The sequence below is a fragment of the Aulonocara stuartgranti genome, assembly GCF_965226115.1.
Source record: "Aulonocara stuartgranti genome assembly, chromosome: 17".
NCBI classification, from domain to species: Eukaryota; Metazoa; Chordata; class Actinopteri; order Cichliformes; family Cichlidae; genus Aulonocara; species Aulonocara stuartgranti.
Window position 1 is genome coordinate 2,896,094 of NC_138953.1, and position 19,557 is coordinate 2,915,650.

The following is a 19,557-nucleotide window of genomic DNA, read 5'->3' on the forward strand; positions in this document are numbered from 1 at the left end:
TGGCCCCGCCCCTCCCTGAGCCTGGTTCTGCCGGAGTATTCTTCCTGTTAAAAGGGAGTTTTTCCTTCCCACTGTCGCCAAAGTGCTTGCTCATAGGGGGTCATATGATTGTTGGGTTTTTCTCTGTATGTATTATTGTACGATCTACTGTACAACATAAAGAACTTTGAGGCGACTATTGTTGTGATTTGGCGCTATATAAATAAAATTGAATTGAATTGAATTAAAAATAATAACTTTCATTATTTCATTATTAATCTGTCTGTAGTGTACAGTATTCTGCATTTTCTGTGAGTGTCCTAAAGTGTGGCAAAATTGAATGACAGCGGGAGAAATGTGCAGTGAGTTGAGATTTTTGACTGTATTCTGCCCAGAATGTTTTCTGTCAATGAGGATAAAGTTGCTTTGTAAAATCTGAAAATCTATAAATTGAGTTGACACAAATCCAGTTTTAAACTGAGGGTGGACAAACTAAACTGAAGCAAGATGGCATACAGGCTGTATGTATGTGATACAGAGGCAGGAGTAACACTGATTGTACCTTATGTGACAACACCAAGGTGATCCAGACATCGTGGTGAAACGGTGGTCTGAATGTTTTTCCTGGATGGGTGTACGCTGGTGAAGATGTGGTGGTGGCACAGGAGGAAGAAAATCAGGAACTTCAGCAGAGGCACATGGACCTGAGAAAGGGGAAGTATTGAGTGAGGAGTCCACAGCAATGCAGGACAAAATGATTTTGTACAGTCGTCGCAGCTAAACCTTGACCTTTCTCTTGGTAGAATCAAGATCAGATATCCTCTTTAATAGCAGTTCTCTCATGATGCATATATTATGAAGACAGTTTTGATTCAAGTTTACCCGTAGTATATTTTGCCATGTTTTTTTTTAAGCACAAGCACATTTCCTCTGGCTGGTTTGTTTTCGACGTCTTTGTAATGCCCTTTTCACCACATGGTTATTTGTTTGTGGTTTGAATGAACCTTTCCCTAAATTCCTGGACAAACCCGACTCATTTTAGTAACATGGTAGATAAATGAGCTTCATGGCAGACTAATAAAACCTGCAAAAGTATCCATGTCAGCATCAGGTCAGATTCTTTTTTATTGTTAATTGTCAACTGTTTTAAGTATTCTTGGAAGAAAAGAGTAATGGGCAGTAGCCCAATGAGCCTCACTTTGTAAATCCAAAATATTTATTTTTCCAGCATGGTGTTATATAACTGGGGTATGTTTCTTTGCATATACCAGGCATTTACTGTCTCACTAGTTATGAAATGCACTGAGGATGAAAGTTGAATATGTTTAAAAGCTGACAGTCACATACAGTGGGGCAAAAGAGTATTTAGTGAGCCACCGATTGTGCAAGTTCCCCTACTTAAAATGATGACAGACGTCAGTAATTTGCACCAGAGGTACACTTCAACTGTGAGAGACAGAATGTGAAAGAAAAATCCATGAATTCACATGGTAGGATTTGTAAAGAATTTATTTGTAAATTAGGGTGGAAAATAAGTATTTGGTCACCTCAAACAAGGAAAATCTCTGGCTCTCACAGACCTGTAACGTCTTCTGTAAGAAGCTTTTCTGTCCCCCACTCGTTACCTGTATGAATGGCACCTGTTTGAACTCATCATCTGTATAAAAGACACCTGTCCACAGCCTCAAACAGTCAGACTCCAAACTCCGCCATGGCCAAGACCAAAGAGCTTTCGAAGGACACCAGGAAAAGTATTGTAGACCTGCACCAGACTGGGAAGAGTGAATCTACAATAGGCAAGCAGCTTGGTGTGAAAAAATCAACTGTGGGAGCAATCATCAGAAAATGGAAGACATACAAGACCACTGATAATCTCCCTCGATCTGGGGCTCCACGCAAGATCTCATCCCGTGGGGTCAAAATGATCATGAGAACGGTGAGCAAAGATCCCAGAACCACACGGGGGGACCTGGTGAATGACCTGCAGAGAGCTGGGACCAAAGTAACAAAGGTCACCATCAGTAACACACTACAACGGCAGGGAATCAAATCCCGCAGTGCCAGACGTGTTCCGCTGCTGAAGCCAGTGCATGTCCAGGCCCGTCTGAAGTTTGCCAGAGAGCACATGGATGATACAGCAGAGGATTGGGAGAATGTCATGTGGTCAGATGAAACCAAAGTAGAACTTTTTGGTATAAACTCAACTCGTCGTGTTTGGAGGAAGAAGAATACTGAGTTGCATCCCAAGAACACCATACCTACTGTGAAGCATGGGGGTGGAAACATCATGCTATGGGGCTGTTTTTCTGCCAAGGGGACAGGACGACTGATCCGTGTTAAGGACAGAATGAATGGGGCCATGTATCGTGAGATTTTGAGCCAAAACCTCCTTCCATCAGTGAGAACTTTGAAGATGAAACGAGGCTGGGTCTTCCAACATGACAATGATCCAAAACACACCGCCCGGGCAACAAAGGAGTGGCTCCGTAAGAAGCATTTGAAAGTCCTGGAGTGGCCTAGCCAGTCTCCAGACCTCAACCCCATAGAAAATCTGTGGCGGGAGTTGAAAGTCCGTGTTGCTCGGCGACAGCCCCAAAACATCACTGCTCTCGAGAAGATCTGCATGGAGGAATGGGCCAAAATACCAGCTGCTGTGTGTGCAAACCTGGTAAAGACCTATAGTAAACGTTTGACCTCTGTTATTGCCAACAAAGGTTATGTTACAAAGTATTGAGTTGTATTTTTGTTATTGACCAAATACTTATTTTCCACCCTGATTTACGAATAAATTCTTTACAAATCCTACCATGTGGATTCATGGATTTTTTTTTCACATTCTGTCTCTCACAGTTGAAGTGTACCTCTGGTGCAAATTACTGACCTCTGTCATCATTTTAGGTGGGGGAACTTGCACAATCGGTGGCTGACTAAATACTTTTTTGCCCCACTGTATGTCAACGTCCACTGTGGTTTGCATGGACGCACCACTTGTTCTGCTACCTCTGCAACCTCACATGAGCTGTAAACAGCTGGTGGGTTCTTCTGGGATTTTCTCTTTCTGTTGTTTATGGCAGTTTTCTCACTTTTTATAGGGAACCCAAATATTTTGGCACACAAGCTTCTTTAGTGAGTTCCTCCATCCAAGGTAATTTACTGATAGGCCAGAAGGGTGGCAACTGATGATCTTTCTAGAAGAACAGTTTTCCTCATAATATAAAGAATGAAAACCTGGTATCCTCCCTGTTTTCCTGTTTGTGCACATTTTTTCTCCCTGAATGTTACATTTAGTTTATGAAGATCCACTTCATATTATCTATGTTGAACAGTGTGGTGGCAGATTTCTTTTCTCATGTATTAATCGCATATTTAATCATATCACATTAGTTATAGTAATGTCACTTTCTCACTCTAGTATAGTAAGAGCACTCCTGTCACCAGTTTGTATGCATGTGGAATGTGATCACAAGTGAGGGCCAAGTTTTATTTCACCTTCACAGCAGACTCATTTTCCTCTTGAGGGCTCTGGACATCCTGTTGCAGATGAGGTGACGGTTGGTTGGAGCTTTTCTTTGATTGAACAGTTAAGGATCTGCCAATAATTGATCTGCTGTGGAATGTTTTTTGTTTAAGAGCGTCTGTGTCTGCGTATATAAGATGTAAGGGTGGTGGCCACAATTCAGAGAGCATCCCAGTGTTTCACTGGGATGCTCTCTCCACATTGCAATGTGTTGATTAAACCCACTTCAAATCAAGCTCACTGGGTGTGTTGCCGGTTCCATAACAACAGTTACAGCTTCATTGGTACAGCCTAAGTCCACAAAAATGATCTTCTTCTGTAATAAGAAACTACACTTCCTGCAAGTTTAATGGTACTAGTAATAAAAATATTAGTAAACAAACTGTTAAAATCCACTGATTATTCTAGTTTGTGTGTCACTTTAAGGGTTCAGTGTCGTCATTAATTGGAATCGTCTCACAATTCAGGATAAATGAAATCATTGCTATCCTTGGAACTTGTGTTGCTAACAAACATGTGATTGAGGCTCCATAACCTTCATGGGAATTAAACTTGCTTGGGATTTGTGCTTCCAGACACTCTGCATATTTTCCATAGGTACACCAAAGCAGGGCTCTGTGATTCTGCCCTTTATTTTTGAGGGTGCTGATGAGATAACTGAAAGCCTCGAAGAAACAGTTTGGGAACAGTCTATTAAATGATAATGGATACATCTGTGGAATTTGCAAGTCTAAAAACAATTATCTCAGTTTGTCTCTTGCATTAAAATGCTCAGAGGAAGCAGGAGTCTCTTCCTATTAAAAAGCCTACAGAGACTTTCCCAAAAAGAGATATACCACTTAAGGGAAATAGTACTGTAAGAAAATATTAGCATTTTGTAGTGTTGCTAAAAAAAAAATTTGAATGGGTATGTGAATAAAGATGCTTTCCTGATACTTTTTACTTTTAGTCATTGGTGCTTTAGCTGACAATGTTAATTAAGGTACCAAGGCATGTCAGTTTCAATCTAGAGCTCCACATCCATGAGCATTTCCAGTAACAGACATTTTTGAGTCTTTTGTTGGTTGTTGTAAAGTTTGTTGAAAGGTTCACATCAGTTCTATGGACACATATATGTATTATGAGCTGAAGGTCAGGGAACCCCTGGGTTTATCAAACATGGAACGTATCAAAAAGCTTAGAAAAGGTTTACTTGAGAAGTCTGGTGCAGAGTCAAACTGCAAACCTTGCACACTTTAAAAGTAAATGCTTTCTAAATGCTTTGCCTAATGAGGCAAAGCTGCACAAAAAACACTGGGCATGCCTATATAGTAAAGAAGCAAATTTGCCCTTTGTTCTCCTTATCTAATGCTTGAACTAGTTCTTGCCAAAGTAGCTGTATGGCTGCCAACCAGTAGGGTTACACTTTATATACTCATCTGTCTGGGTTCATATAGCAGGCAGACACCAAAAATACTGCTCATAAAATGAATAAACACTTTTTAAATCACAGTATAGTATGATTATAATTTAGTACATTGAAGTATATAGTTTCTAAAATTATATATACATATAAAATATAAAATTAAACAAAAGTACCTCCAAAAGGCCATCAGTGTAAATGCCTTTGACCAGACCATCTGCACCGGCATACATGAATGTGGGGGCCACACTGAGTACTATTTTGAGATGCTGTAATGAAATTTTGGCAAAATGAACTAGCCTGTCTTATTTTTTTTCTACTTTGATTTCCTGTGTGTCTTTGAATTCATCCCTCTTTCAGTAGAGATTGAAAATGTGATGTCATTCAGGGGTAAAAACAGCAAAGGATTCTGGGAAAGCGTGGCAAGCGGTACCAGCGCACGCAGGCTTTCAATTGAAATCAGTTACACAGCGATAAAAAGAAACACAAAAAATGGCAAGAAGCTGTTGTATTATTAACTGCAATAGCCGGTCGCATGACAGCCACGGGAAGCCGATGGGTAAAGAGATCGGTTGTTATCGGATTACGTCGTTGAAGAGAAATTGTTCGAGCCATGTTTCCGAAGTAACAAAGAGGCGACGGGTGGCCTGGATTGCAGCCATTCAAAGACCAAATATAACGTCCCAGAACACTCCAGCTCACAGGTTAGTCTGCTCCAAGCATTCCCACAAAGGTCAGAGTTTTGTAGTAGTTAATACGTCATTTTTCATAACATAATTGGTGATATAGGTTACAAGCAAGTCTGGCGCTGAACAGAAATTGTCGCGCTATGCTCCTTTGTTTATTGTGCATAAATAGTGAATTGTCCTGACACAATATTGCGTTTCGCTTCTGTTATTATGGTACACTGACAAAAACATATACTTTTATTCACAGGATAAAACAGTTGTTTTGTATCACTAATTGTCCAGTACGATTACAGCATACAATATTATTGTCACTGCTACATTTCTGTAATGCGAACCAGAAATTATTTCCACTACTAATTAATTACCGTTGAGCTCAAAGGTTATATTAATAAATGGTTAACGAATGTGTATTTATGAAGATGATTTGTGAGACTGGTAAACTTATGATACGTACGATGGTCTTTCGTTCTACACGGTGCATTTCAAGGTCCTGCACCCATCCGTCGGTAAACTGTACCTGGGCTTGTTGCAGTGACCTGACGTTACTAAACTTCATGAGTGTATGCGCTCACTCCAAGAACCGTGTAATTATAAATATGAGCGTGGTGAAAGTTGGGCAGCACGCTAACGTATTTTGTCCCTCTGTGTGCTCGTAAGGGTCTAACCCTTTCACTCGTTTGATTTTTTTCCTCATATCTTTTCTTTGACTTTTCATCAAGTCTGTCTTTGTACGGACCGGCATTGTTCTCCTTCATTTTGTACATACCTTTTTTGGGGGGCAAAGAAAAAACAAGAAGGTATTGGAACCGGAGAATGAACGTTTTGCGGTGCTGCAAATGCTTGCGTTTGATGCATTGCTTTGATTGTTTCGCCACTAGTACCCGGCATGCAATGCGTGAAAGTCACGTGGTCTGTCAATCTCTGTTGATAATTTTAATTTCCATCAAACAATGAGAGATCCTTTTGTACTTCACACATTACCGAGTCCATATCAATACAGATTTTCTCCCCTATGATTTCTAACATTCACAATGTGTTTCTTTAATTTGTTTGAGGAGTAAGATATGATCACAATCTCTACTTCTGTGTCACATCACCCTCTGCAACCCAATATGATTCCACCGTGTCATATTCATGGTTAGCTTGACCTGTTGGCACTTTTTGGTCCTTTTCTCTCCATCTTCTCTCTATTTCAGTTCTGTGTGTGTGTTGTGTGCACATGCTTGACTCTTTGCTGAAGGACTGGAGATGCATTGAGGTTTTGCTTTACATCAGCACAACTGACCAGTAGCAGAGCCTCAAAAGCTGCGTCTTATCACAGTAATAACAATAATAGCAATATTACAGTTTATTTATAGGTGCCTTTTAAAACACTCCAGGCAGCCATATTTCATCTAGTCCTTCTGTTCATCATCTGTTCGACAGTCCCCCCCACCTTCTGAATTTACTCTCTGATTGCTGGGCTCCACCTCTGGCTCAGACTTCCTCACTCTGCCACTGGAACCCAGCAGTAGTTATTAGCTCAGTAACGCCAGTTATGAAGCATATGTGTAAGTTCAGTAAGGAGGATCCTGTTCTGTGATATGGGTCATTAGAGTCTAATCACCAGTCACTTTCTCTAAATCGTAGGTGTCAAACTCTGGCCCGTGGGCCAAATTTGGCCGGCAGCCTAATTGCATTTGGCCTGCGAAGCCATACCAAATTACTATTAGAGCTGGCCTACTGGTATTATACAGCTAATATATATATTGTTTAGTATTAAGCTTTGCTTGTTCCATATTCAGTTTTTCAGCAAAACGTGTTTGAGTCCATAAGAAAAGATTCATTCTTATATCTGGAGGATTAAATATATTTCAATAAATATTAACGTTAGCCCGTGACTTTGTTCCTGTTTTGAATTTTGGCCCACTGTGTATTTGAGTTTGACACCCCTGCTCTAAATGATATATCCTTATTGAAATTCTTTCAATAGTTTTGAGGATGACCAATTAAATAAATAAAGTAAGATCAACACATACGGAAACCATTTCTCCCAGTAGAAAGCTGCAGATTGGAATCTCCTCTCCCAGCATCTTTGTGAGAAAGTGTCTGGCAGTATAATATTGTCTGCAATTCTGAACTTCTTTTCAGTGTAGATGTTATGTTAGACATGAAGAGTTTGTGGGAATAAGTTTAGATGCAGTAATAAGGACAACATGCCCTCCTGACTGATGCACTGACCTCTTCACAGCTAAAACTCTGGTCCTGTGATGAATAGTCTAAATCAGAGATAGTCATCATTCTAATAACCCTCACTGGCTGTCTGTGAGGTTTTGCGAAGCCTCAAATTACATCTGTGCTCTTCCCTGAGATATGTGAAGTCATTCGGCCTCATTGGAATTGGAGGTTCCCATTAAAGCTGACGTCAACTATCAGTCTGTGGATGTGAAAAGTGAAAGGACATTGCGCATATAAACTTCCTGACATGTTTTTCAAGATACATGTTCATGTATGAGAGCCTGTTAAAACTTCTAAAGGTACCAAATTAAACTAACTACTGCATTATAAATGGAGAAGAAGAAAAAGACAAAGCTAATAAGAATGTGACCTGCAGCACAGTTCAAACGCTAAAATGGTGCAGTGCATCCTGGACGATTTATGAGTTTATACCTGACACCTTATAACTGCTGCGGTGCCCATTAAAAGTAAGGCTGTTTACTCTTAAAGAGTATGTAGCTGTGTTTGTGTTATACAGAATCAAGGTAAAGAAAAACATATATCACCTTATTACCCTCTACGAAGGAGACAGAAGGTGAATAAATTAGATGTGTGGAACTGCAGAAATATGATAAGAGAAGTCTTTTATCCTTGAAAAACTGAGGTTTAATGACCTTTACTGAACTCATTTGACCCTTATAAGATGCATGTGCACATACATACATCTACCATAAAAGAGAAATGTTTAGGTCTGGCAGTGCCAGCAGAGATGTGTAGATGGAAAAGGAGGAGGATGAGGAGGAGGTGAAGGACTGCAGTCTCTCTAGTAAGCCAGCAAGAGCCCAAATTAAAAATTAAAAAGCCAAAGCAAGTCCAGGACACCTGCACCGACTCGCACACTTCTGTCAAACTCCAAAACAAAGTTCTGCCGTCCCCAGGGTTGGCATGTAGAGCTCAGTGACCGTGGACCCAATACTTCTGTATAAATGGAGGAGAGTATGACAAAACTTGGTGTTCACTTGATGAATTTGTTGTTTTGTTTTCTATGTAAATGTGTGCCTGCTTTTCCATGCTTTCTTTCTGTGTCTGTACTATGATGATAAATGTGTGCTGGCAGTACAGAGGCACTGTACTGTATTGCATTAAATAAATATACCACTTTTGTAAAGTGTGATTACTTTCAAGTTACTTTCCTTTCAATGCGTTTTTTAAAATGGGCTTGTCTCAGTCCATTACTTCGACATTTAGCGTTGCTGTGAGGACATATGCTTTACAGATGGGGAAACTGCTCATTTACCACAAACATGACTCTATTTCTTTAATATTTTAAATCTTTTAACAAGCCTCCTCTCAGCCTAATGCCAAGATTGTCTTTTGCCTGCTGCATTTATGCTGCAATTATAGACCAATGCTGCTGATTTTCAACAATTTACCATTTTATTATATATGAGTCAAGTGAGTCAAAATCAAACATAATTTTAGAGTTTTCTCATATATGATGGCATAATTTGCTTGATATAAATCATATCATTATATGTATTGAGATGCACATTGGAAAAAATATTCCAAAATGAGATCACGACCAAGCATCAGATGACTGTGTCTGTAAAAATAATGTGTTTTTCTGTAGAGCTGGTTGTAGAACAGAGACAAGCTGGTATCACATAGTTCCTGCAGATTTTTCAGCTGCACATCCAGGATAAAATCCTTTCAAAAACAATATAATTCAACATTCAGTATTCATTTCCAAGGGATCAGCTTATAGATATATTACACAGATTACGGTGAGTGTACATGTTTTCAATATACAAACATTAAAAATGTTTCAGTCCTTTACAAAAATGCAGACAAACTACTCACTCGTCAGAACTTCATCTTTTAGGTCATGCACTCAGCAGGTCATTGCCATCACTGCTCAAATCTAAAGCCCTGGTTGATCTCTCATCCTGCTCTCTTTCCCCCATTCTTTCTTTGACCACCACTTTTTACTTTGGCTTCCTAAACATAATTTATATTGCCACTCCATCACTGCACTAATTTACAAGACACTTGCCAACAAACAAATTGTTGCACAGCTGAGGCTCAGACACTTTTTCCACAAGACGTAAAGTAAAAGTAATCTACTTCCTAGCAATCATAACTTTTTTCCAAATGCCCTTATTTTTAATCGATTGAGTGTCAACTGATTGAATGAATATTTGCAACTTAAATTCACTTTATACGGAAAATGTGTACTGTATAAATAAAGTTAGGCTTTGGATCACAAGGTAGACCCAGTTAACCTGGAATCTGTCCAACTTTAACAACAGTAGTGTATGCATGCTTTATAACAGAGGGGCTAATTAAACTGTGATGTTAACTATTGTTATTCCTGCCCCAAGTGGAGGAGTTCAAGTATCTCGGGGTCTTGTTCGCGAGTGATGGGAGAAGGGAGCCGGAGATTGACAGACGGATTGGGGCTGCAGCTGCTGTAATGCGGACGCTGCACCGGTCCGTCGTGGTGAAGAGGGAGCTGAGTGTAAAAGCGAAGCTCTCAATTTACCGGTCGATCTACGTCCCTACCCTCACCTATGGCCACGAGCTGTGGGTAGTGACCGAAAGAACGAGATCGCGGATACAAGCGGCGGAAATGAGCTTCCTCCGAAGGGTGGCTGGCCTCTCCCTTAGAGATAGGGTGAGAAGTTCGGCCATCCGGGAGGGGCTCAGAGTAGAGCCGCTGCTGCTCCACATCGAAAGGAGTCAGCTGAGGTGGTTCGGGCATCTGACAAGGATGCCCCCTGGGCGCCTCCTGGGTGAGGTGTTCCAGGCATGTCCCACCGGGAGGAGGCCCCGGGGAAGACCCAGGACACGCTGGAGAGATTATATCTCTCGGCTGGCCTGGGAACGCCTTGGTATTCCCCTGGATAAGCTGGAGGAGGTGGCTGGGGAGAGGGAGGTCTGGGCCTCTTTGCTTAGGCTGCTGCCCCCGCGACCCGGCCTCGGATAAGCGGTTGAAGATGGATGGATGGATGGATGTTAACTATTGTTAGGAGATGGTTGATAAATGCATGAAGTTTAGTTTTCAGGTAGGCTGTTGCATTTAAATGATTCACAGCTCTTAGTAAGTGGCCCAACGTGTGCCAAGAAAATATTCCCTCCATCACTCTGCCACCAGCCTCAACTGTTGATACATGGCAGGATGGATGAGGAGGAACTCCTGAGGAGAATGTAAGCCACACCTCTACCCTCTTTTTCCCTCTAACCTTTTAGATGTGTTTTAATGTCAACTTCACAATGAACAGACTCCCACACACTGTGAACCTTAATTACATTTCATTACTAAACATCCTTTGTGCAAAATAGGTATTTAAGTGAATAATTGCCTCATAATTGTCTAGTATCAAAACATATACAAAAGAGATTTGCTAAACAGATGCTGTGCTGTGAGTCTGTTTCCATTGCTGGGCCTGTTTATTCCTCTGCTATGCATCTGTTTTCTGTAATAGATGTAAAAGGCATCTCCAGCACCACATTTTGTCGTTCAAACTGGGAAGACTGTACTTGTGAACTGGGGCTATATAAATTGAAATGAAATGAACTGAAAGCACACAATTTCGGCATGTTGGGTCTAAATTAATACATGGATTAATAACTTGATTTTATTGTCCAGCAGCTTACAATAAAATGGTAAAGGGCCTGTATTTGTATAGCGCTTTACTTAGTCCCTAAGGACCCCAAAGCGCTTTACACTACATTCAGTCATTCACACACTTCCCCAGGGCGGCTGTGGCTATAATAACGCACTGACAGAGGCAAGGCTGCCAGACACTGGCGCTACCAGGCCCTCTGACCACCACCAGTAGGCAACGGGTGAAGTGTGAAGTGGCTTGCCCAAGGACACAACGACTGAGACTGCCGGAGCCGGGGCTCAAACCGGCAACCTTCTGATTACAAGACGCCCCATCGCCCCAGTGGACTTATACTATACTAAAATGGAGTTATGGATTAAGCTGTTTCAATAGGAATAAAAAAGAGCTCAGATTTTAAGGGAATTCTTACTGATTCAGAGGTTTTTGTGTCAGTCTCACATTGTAATCAGCTGTAAATGACTGGTGACATTTTTATATTGACATAAACAATGATGTTGGTGTTTCAAACCTGTCAGTGTTAGCAGACATATTACAAGACTTCATAAAATATGATACAAAAGCATGATTACAAATACAATAAATGCTTCTGGATGGCAAATGCTCTGTTCAGTACACACGTTTTACTTTGAACACATAGGTATGCAGCATGCACACAACATGCATTCATCCTTTTTGGTTGAGTCCATGGTGATGGCCTGTGTCTTTCCGAGTTCTCCTCAAACACTTTGGCTTCCCTCTACAATGTTAGGCCTCTTATTAACCTTTGTCATGTCATGCACACATTGCTCAAGAGCTGTTGCCATATTGGATGTGATAACCTGTAGCGATCACATCCAATAACTCATGTGTTGTTTACATACAAATGATCACTGCTTTTTTTTCACTGCTGTGCTGCTGGTTGCAGCAATCACCAGGGATAGAGAATCTTTTTTGTTGCCTTTCAGGTGATTTGGATAGAAGAGGAGCATCACATAAAAGGTAGTATCAGTTCTAAATTATTTGAAATCCAAGTATCTGTTTCAAACAATATTTGACTGTGAGGCTTGGTTACCGGTTGTTGCTGGTTCTCACTGGTTGTCACTAGTTGTTACCGCTTGCTGCTGGTGCAGCAGCACTGACAGCTAACATGGCGGTTAAATCGACACATTTTGCTGCACCCATTTTTAGTTTTAATTGTTTTATGTCAGCTTTTCAGCTCCACCTTCTCCACTTCTTCCACACTAAACTTTTTCTACAAGCTGCGTGAGCGCACACCAAAGGTAGGGGAGGTGCTCAGGTTCACTGTCATTGATCATAATCGATCGATAGTGAAAAGTCCCCGCTCAATGCTCAGCTCAAATGCACAAATATATACAATTATGAGATATTCATGAAGTATTTTTATTTTATTTTGCCATTTATATATGTTGGCACTAACAGTGCTCAAGACAATACTTATATACTGTCAATATGTGACATATTGAAATCGCGTTTGAATTTGCGCTTGTTTTTTGCTTTCACTTTGCAATCGCACGAACTGTGTATAGAGAGCGACAGCACTGATTGGTGAGTGATGATAATTTGTGCACCAATTCCTCTGACATCGTCTTATCAATCGTTAGCTTACTATGCAAACATGACAAGTGAAATCTCCTGCAGCTTAAACATGTGAGAGGTTGATCGCGCAGAGAATCGCTGAGCGTTATGTGAGTGCGTGTGTAAAAGCAGCAGGATATATATTTTAGTTCTGCTGAGCCAAATAAGACAGGTCAGGGTGAAGAAGTGACAGCCAAAGAAAAGCTTACCATAAAACGGAGAAGTTATGACAAATCAGACTATAAGGCAAAAAGAAAGTGCAGCTTTATGGTTTCATGGACAAAAGAATTTCTGTGGCTGCGATATGATGAGCTAAATAACCAGGGCTGCACATAAGTGGTCCGCAGGTGCGCATTCGCTGTCAAAATAAAAAACACGCACAAGGGTTAGGGTTAAATTTAAAAACTGTACTTTTGAGTTAAAATATATATTTATAATTTTAATAAATGACAAATTAAAAAGGCATGAACATTTTTTTTGTATCGAAAAAATATCGAACCGTGACACCAAAGTATCGAACCGAACCGTGAATTTTGTGTATTGTTGCACCCCTAATATATATATATATATATATGTGTAATTTTAACAAGAACTTTATTGAACAATCAGTGAGTATACAACATACAAACAGATGAGGTATACAAGTGGAACATAAATATGAACAACCAGCGATTAAAGAAAAAAAGAAAAAAACCCCACACCGATAGAGTTGGGAAGCAGGTACCATGCTTGTTACATCAGCTAACAATACTAACTTCCACAACACTCACCAAGACAGTCGGAGGTTAGGTAAAACAGAGCAAATAAATTATTGAGAAATTATAAGAAAATACATTAGGCAGGAAAGGAAAAAGAATAACTGTGGAAGTTCAAATTCACTGGGCTACACGTGCTTTCTTTCTATAGCCTTTGAACCTTGAAAAATATAACCTCATCACAGTAACGCATAATTTTATTATGCATTACATCCAATACTGCTCATACATTTAGTGAGTAACTAGTCACAATAATGCGCACAGATATGATTTATAGATCAGTCAACACATTCCAGCACCTTTAGGCAACTGTTTTTGTGATTTGGTGCTGTAAATAAAACTGAAATCAAGTGAATTTTGACTTAACCTGTGCTGCTAGCTTTTAGCCTGCAAAGCTATCCATTAGCCTTCACTACTGCCTTACAAGTAAATGCTGCCCAAAGAGAGTCCTTCTTGTTGGTATAATAGCTACAATATTATCTATAATATCCATTGCTTGTTCCTAACTAGTTTTATGGCCTTTGTTGTAGAAGCACAGTTCCCACCTTGAAGCAGCCCTCTATAAACATGCATTTATGCAGCTGCGCTACAGTTTTTGCAATATTGCACCCCTAAATAAATCTTTACAGAACTTTGCCTTCACCAGAAACTACTGCCTAGCCCAGGCTGATGTTCTGTAGCTATGGAAACCAAGAATTCCAAAATCTTGTGATGTCATCACCTCGTTGTTATAAGACATTGTTATAAGACACTAAAGATCATAGTTCTCACACACAGCTCATTGCATCTTTGCAGAGTGAAGAGTGAAATCCTGAAACTAAATTAACCTAAATGAATCACACAATGTCAAAGTCTTGGCCAACTTATACTGCACCACGTCCTGTGGATCTGAATAACCCTCTAGGTAAGTCAAATGGGATTCATATGGTAATTATGCATGCTTCTGGGTTTTTATTTGAGGCAACTGAATTTGACTTAAACAAAATCATCTTTTGTTGATTTCAGGACACCAAACAGAGCCTTGCATCTCCACACTGGTGAAGATGACTCCAGATGGAAGAATAGAGGGAAGAAAGAGAAGGGACTTACCTGAAAGACTGGACAAATCCCCCAAAAAAAGCAAAAGCAGTGGAGGTCCAAAACCGGGTCCCAGCCACTTTGTTTCTGGGGAATCCAGTTTGAAATGTAAGTGATAAGACCTGTTTTAGCTGTGACATTATCTTGGCTATGTAGTTTATTTTGTGACTTTAACTGTGTACTTAACGGTCTTTAACTTTGTAGTTGGTTCATTTAGCCTTCTTTGTGTTGATTTTCAGTGTGCAGTTATTGCTTTAATGCACGATTGCCAGACCTTAGAAAGTCAGTAGAAAGCAGTTGACACAGAGTTGGACTGAAAATGCTTAAAGTCAAACTACTTTTTCCATTTTAGTTGGCCTTCTCATAGTGCCTTCAAGCGACTCTAGTATAATTAAGAGGAGCAACAAACGGAAGAGCACTAGTGACGAATCTGAGGGACCATCCAGCAAAAAAAGCAGGACAACGAGCCCAGAGGAGAGTCCCACCCAGGAACCCTCTGAAACATGTGACTCACCGAGGATATCCGGCACTGACAGAAAAGGTAAGATAATGGCAATATTTCTGAGCTGGATCACAAGATCCTTTAGAATTTGTCCTGGGGTTTGAGATTGGGTTTGATTCCTGTGGGACCAATCGACAATAAGAGACACTCTGGGCAGTAATGACGTTACCTACCTACTAATCTGCTAAAATGTAGCTGCTATTTACCAATTAATAGAAATGTTATAGCAAAGCTCTATAGGACTGTGCCAGCTGTTTTCTGTGTAACAAGTCATAACCTGTATGTTTTTCCTGTGTGTCTGCAGAAGACTTCCTGGAAAAATATCAAGAGCTGGAGGTGCTGGGTCATGGAGGCTTTGCCACCGTGTTTTCTGGAATACGCATAAAAGACAGTTTTCCAGTATGGCTTCTTACATTTGCATTTCACAGATCTTCAGTTTATTCCTGTTTGTACTTCTCTAACCCAGAAAATGTCTTTAATGCAGGTGGCAATCAAACATGTTCAACAGCGCAGACTTGCGCGCACAACAATGGTAAGCGTCTTTTCTTATTCCAGCAGGTATTTATATTATTTCAGGCCTTCTCAGGCATCAAGCATAAGGCACGTATTTCCTCCGTGCATGAACCAGACTGGTCTCACAGTTGTGTGTGAAATCGTCAGGAAATATGGTCGAATTCTATGAACAGTGGGTCACCTTATTGTTTAAACTGACATGTTTCAGTGGAAAGAATGCTTTTTAAAGATCAGGTCATTTTGTGACTATTTCAAAACTGTCTGTACGCTGATAGCTACTTTTGTTGAAATTCTGAATACTGACCTGAAGTAACTTTCCTTCTGAAGGATTGGAATGGGAAAAGTACTGATGTTCCCCTGGAGGTGGCGCTACTGATACAAGTTGGGGCTGGACCACACGATACGGAAAGCAGTATAACCCCACTTCTACTTGACTGGTTTGATCTGGAAGATGAGCTTATTATGGTTTTTGAGAAACCAGAAAATTGCATGGACTTAGACAATTACCTCAAAACTACAGATAAACCTCTGTCAGAGACACATGTTAAGGTAAGTGACGAGCATTTGGAGCTTACAGCAGTTTTTCATAGAGAATGTCCTGTGCTCCAAATATGGCTTCCTTTCTTTTAGGTCATAATGAAGCAACTAGTTGACGCAGCCATTACGATGGATAACAAGGGGGTTTTCCACCGAGATATTAAACCACACAACATTCTAATTGAAACATCTTCGGAGGAACCCCGAGTGCGATACATCGATTTTGGCTGTGGAGTCACGTTTACTCCGGGACAAAGGTTCAGGAGGAACGCAGGTATGTTTTCAGCCACAGCGTTGTGCTGTCATGAACTGTCTCCACATCATGTTCCCTCCCCATTAATTCTTCTTATCTTTGTGTTTTAGGAACCAGGATCTACAATAGTCCAGAGTGGTTCATGTACGGCTTCTGCTCTGCAGAATATACTACAGCCTGGCAGCTGGGTGTTGTGATGTACCAGCTGTTACACAACAAGTTACCATTTGACTGCGACTACAAGATCATCAACCAAAACCCACCGATTTTAGCTGACATTTCAAACAGTAAGATTTCTGCCAAAAGGGCTGTTGATATAAGAAAGGTGAAATAACTTTGTGGATAACTTTAACAAGAGTATTTCATTTCTGTAAAGAATGCAGGGATTTTTTGACGGGGTGTCTGAGGAAGCACTACAAGGACCGCTTCACCCTGGAGGATCTTCGGAATCACATGTGGCTCAAATGATTTCTGCGCACCATGAACTAAAAGGTTATGGAGCAAAAGCTCCAACACATCACAAGTCATCAACAAGTCACTTTTCAAATTTAGTAGCAATGTTGCAGTTGCTGTCACGTGGCTCTTTTTTGGTGTTTTCTTTTCCAATCCAGCAGCAAGCAGTCTGAGACCTCCATCTGACCTTCATCTAAATATAGTGTCAAGCGGCAGCTGTGTAAAGGCAAGAGAGGACCCAAATGCACAGCTCTAGACACACGGGGATGAACTCAAAGGCAGGTCTTTATTAACAGGAACATAAGAAGCCATACAATAACTAACCTGGGAGCAACTAAAGCTGAGGCGCTGGGAAGACACGGTAAATGCACACAACCTAGAGGGACGACGCAACACAGAACAAAGGGACACTCTGACATAAATACACAGAAGGTAATGAGGGAAGTGGGAACACACGGGGAACACAGCTGAAGACAATTAGCGAGCAGGGAGGACACGAAACTGAAAATACTGACACCAAGATGTGGACCTTAAACACAACACAGTACACAGAGATGAGCACAGAGAGAGAGAGGCAGAGAAGAAGGATGAATATGGGGGGATGAGGAGAACACAGAACACAAAGGATGGGAACACGGTACCAGAACAAACACCACAATAAAAACATGGACACAGGGGGAATCCAAATACCAAACCAACCAATCCAATGGACATAAGGAACAAAATACAAAACTACAGGAAAACTAAGAACACTGGGTCAAAATGACCCAGGACCATGACATATAGGCTTTTGTAGGCTTGCTTTATGAAAAATGTCATTGATGAAAATGTAGTGTATATCTGTTATTAACCTCTGTCTCTCTTCCACAGCATGTCTTTATCCTGTCTTCCTTCTCTCACCCCAACCGGTCGCAGCAGATGGCCGCCCCTCCCTGAGCCTGGTTCTGCCGGAGGTTTCTTCCTGTTAAAAGGGAGTTTTTCCTTCCCACTGTCGCCAAAGTGCTTGCTCAAAGGGGGTCATATGATTGTTGGGTTTTTCTCTGTATCTATGAAGTGCCTTGAGGCGACTTTTGTTTTGATTTAGATTAGATTAGATTAGATAGAACTTTATTAATCCCTCGGGTGGGTTCCTCTGGGAAATTCGATTTCCAAAAAAGCACAGCACCGACAGAAGTTACAGAGTTACAGAATATTATATATATATATATATATATACACACACACACACACATATATATAAATACAGAGACAATATAAATAAAATATACGAAGGGGATAAATAGAATAAATAGGAATAAAAAATAAAAATACAAGTGAATTGCACATTTCAAGTATTGAGGTCTGATTTGGCGCTATATAAATAAAATTGAATTGAATTGAATTGAGGCCATGATGCATTTTATTGTAGCTCATCATCATCCGACCCTGCCCTGAAAATAGCTGAAGAAATGTTGGCATACCGAAAGGTTTGCTTTGGGGGTACTATTTGGTGCCATTTTAAGTTAAAAACTATTAAAAAAAAAAAAAAAAGAGTCATATTTTGTGTGATTTTTTCATTACTGTTGTTGTCCCAAGAAGCAAGATGGCGCCTGTGTTTGGCTGTGCCGCTGCCTCCGTCCGTGTGTTTGTTTACTTTATATGTTATGCAAGTGTTCTTGCTACAGTTTTGTCCGATGTCATCTCCCTTCGGATTTATGATCGCCATGCGTTACTGGCGATCAAATCTGCTATGGATAACTTTCAGAGTCAACGATACGACGTTGTTTTCCCACCACCGCTTGAGCGCGACGCAGCACCCGGTTCACCTCCACTCTTGCCGGTTAGCTCAATTTTGCTTCAGAGGCCTCGTCGGAGGAAGCGGGGGAAGAGAGCCGGCTTTGTTGTCCTGCTCCGTCGTCTTCGGAAAGAGGCAGATCTTCGGGGGCTTTATTCCTGGGCTGCTAGTGGTAAGATCCGCCTGAGACTTGTCAGAGCTGGATTAATCCCCACAACCCACTGTGTTTACCACCCAAGTTTCCACCTAAAAGTATGGAAAGCAATGCCTCATCGCGGCAGGAACCCTGTTTTGCTGCACAGCTTACCGCATAGTACGAACTCTGTTCCTGGAAACTCTACCCCTGTCCCGGTGGGTCACAGCGTTAAATGGATGTTAATTAATGCGCGCTCAATTGCCAACAAGTCTTATATCTTAAATGACTTGCTCTGTGCGGAGAAGCTTGATTTTATGTTTATCTCTGAGACGTGGCAGCGTGAGAATGAAGTTTCACATCTTTTAGAGCTGTGTCCCACTGACTGTTCATTTCTCTGTGTGCCTTGGATATCTGGACGAGGGGGTGGAACAGCGGTAATTTTCAAAAAGACATTCTTATGCCAGATGATCTCCTCAAGCTGTTACAACTCTTTTGAGATGATTATGATAAAAATTGGACGAGAACAGCCCATATACGGCATTTTAATTTATCGTCCACCTGGGTCTGCTG

General features: G+C 40.8%; 1 protein-coding gene across 7 annotated transcripts; it reads left to right on the plus strand.

Moving 5' to 3' along the window:
* The first annotated feature begins 5,332 nt into the window (after positions 1-5,332).
* LOC309692428 (serine/threonine-protein kinase pim-2-like) lies at positions 5,333-18,122 on the plus strand. 7 transcript variants are annotated; one of them, XM_082510904.1, is made up of 10 exons: positions 5,333-5,602; positions 14,538-14,646; positions 14,748-14,927; positions 15,172-15,360; positions 15,626-15,720; positions 15,806-15,853; positions 16,162-16,383; positions 16,465-16,645; positions 16,735-16,911; positions 17,001-17,784. In XM_082510904.1, exons 2-10 carry the CDS (start codon positions 14,574-14,576, stop codon positions 17,090-17,092), a joined length of 1,257 nt encoding a protein of 418 aa, XP_082367030.1. In that variant the 5' UTR covers positions 5,333-5,602; positions 14,538-14,573; the 3' UTR covers positions 17,093-17,784. The 7 variants fall into 7 exon arrangements, 6 of the variants coding, with proteins under 6 accessions (XP_082367030.1, XP_082367028.1, XP_082367029.1 ...); XM_082510902.1 differs by lacking the exon at positions 5,333-5,602 and adding an exon at positions 11,994-12,390; XM_082510903.1 differs by lacking the exon at positions 5,333-5,602 and adding an exon at positions 12,442-12,671.
* Positions 18,123-19,557: the final 1,435 nt, after the last annotated feature.

Excerpts from the sequence above, each read along its gene's own strand:
- LOC309692428 (XM_082510904.1), top strand. The coding sequence starts at position 14,574 with ATGAATCACACAATGTCAAAGTCTTGGCCAACTTATACTGCACCACGT. Across the intron at positions 14,647-14,747 it reads GGATCTGAATAACCCTCTAG|GACACCAAACAGAGCCTTGC; the intron begins GTAAGTCAAATG and ends TGTTGATTTCAG. Across the intron at positions 15,721-15,805 it reads GCATAAAAGACAGTTTTCCA|GTGGCAATCAAACATGTTCA; the intron begins GTATGGCTTCTT and ends TCTTTAATGCAG.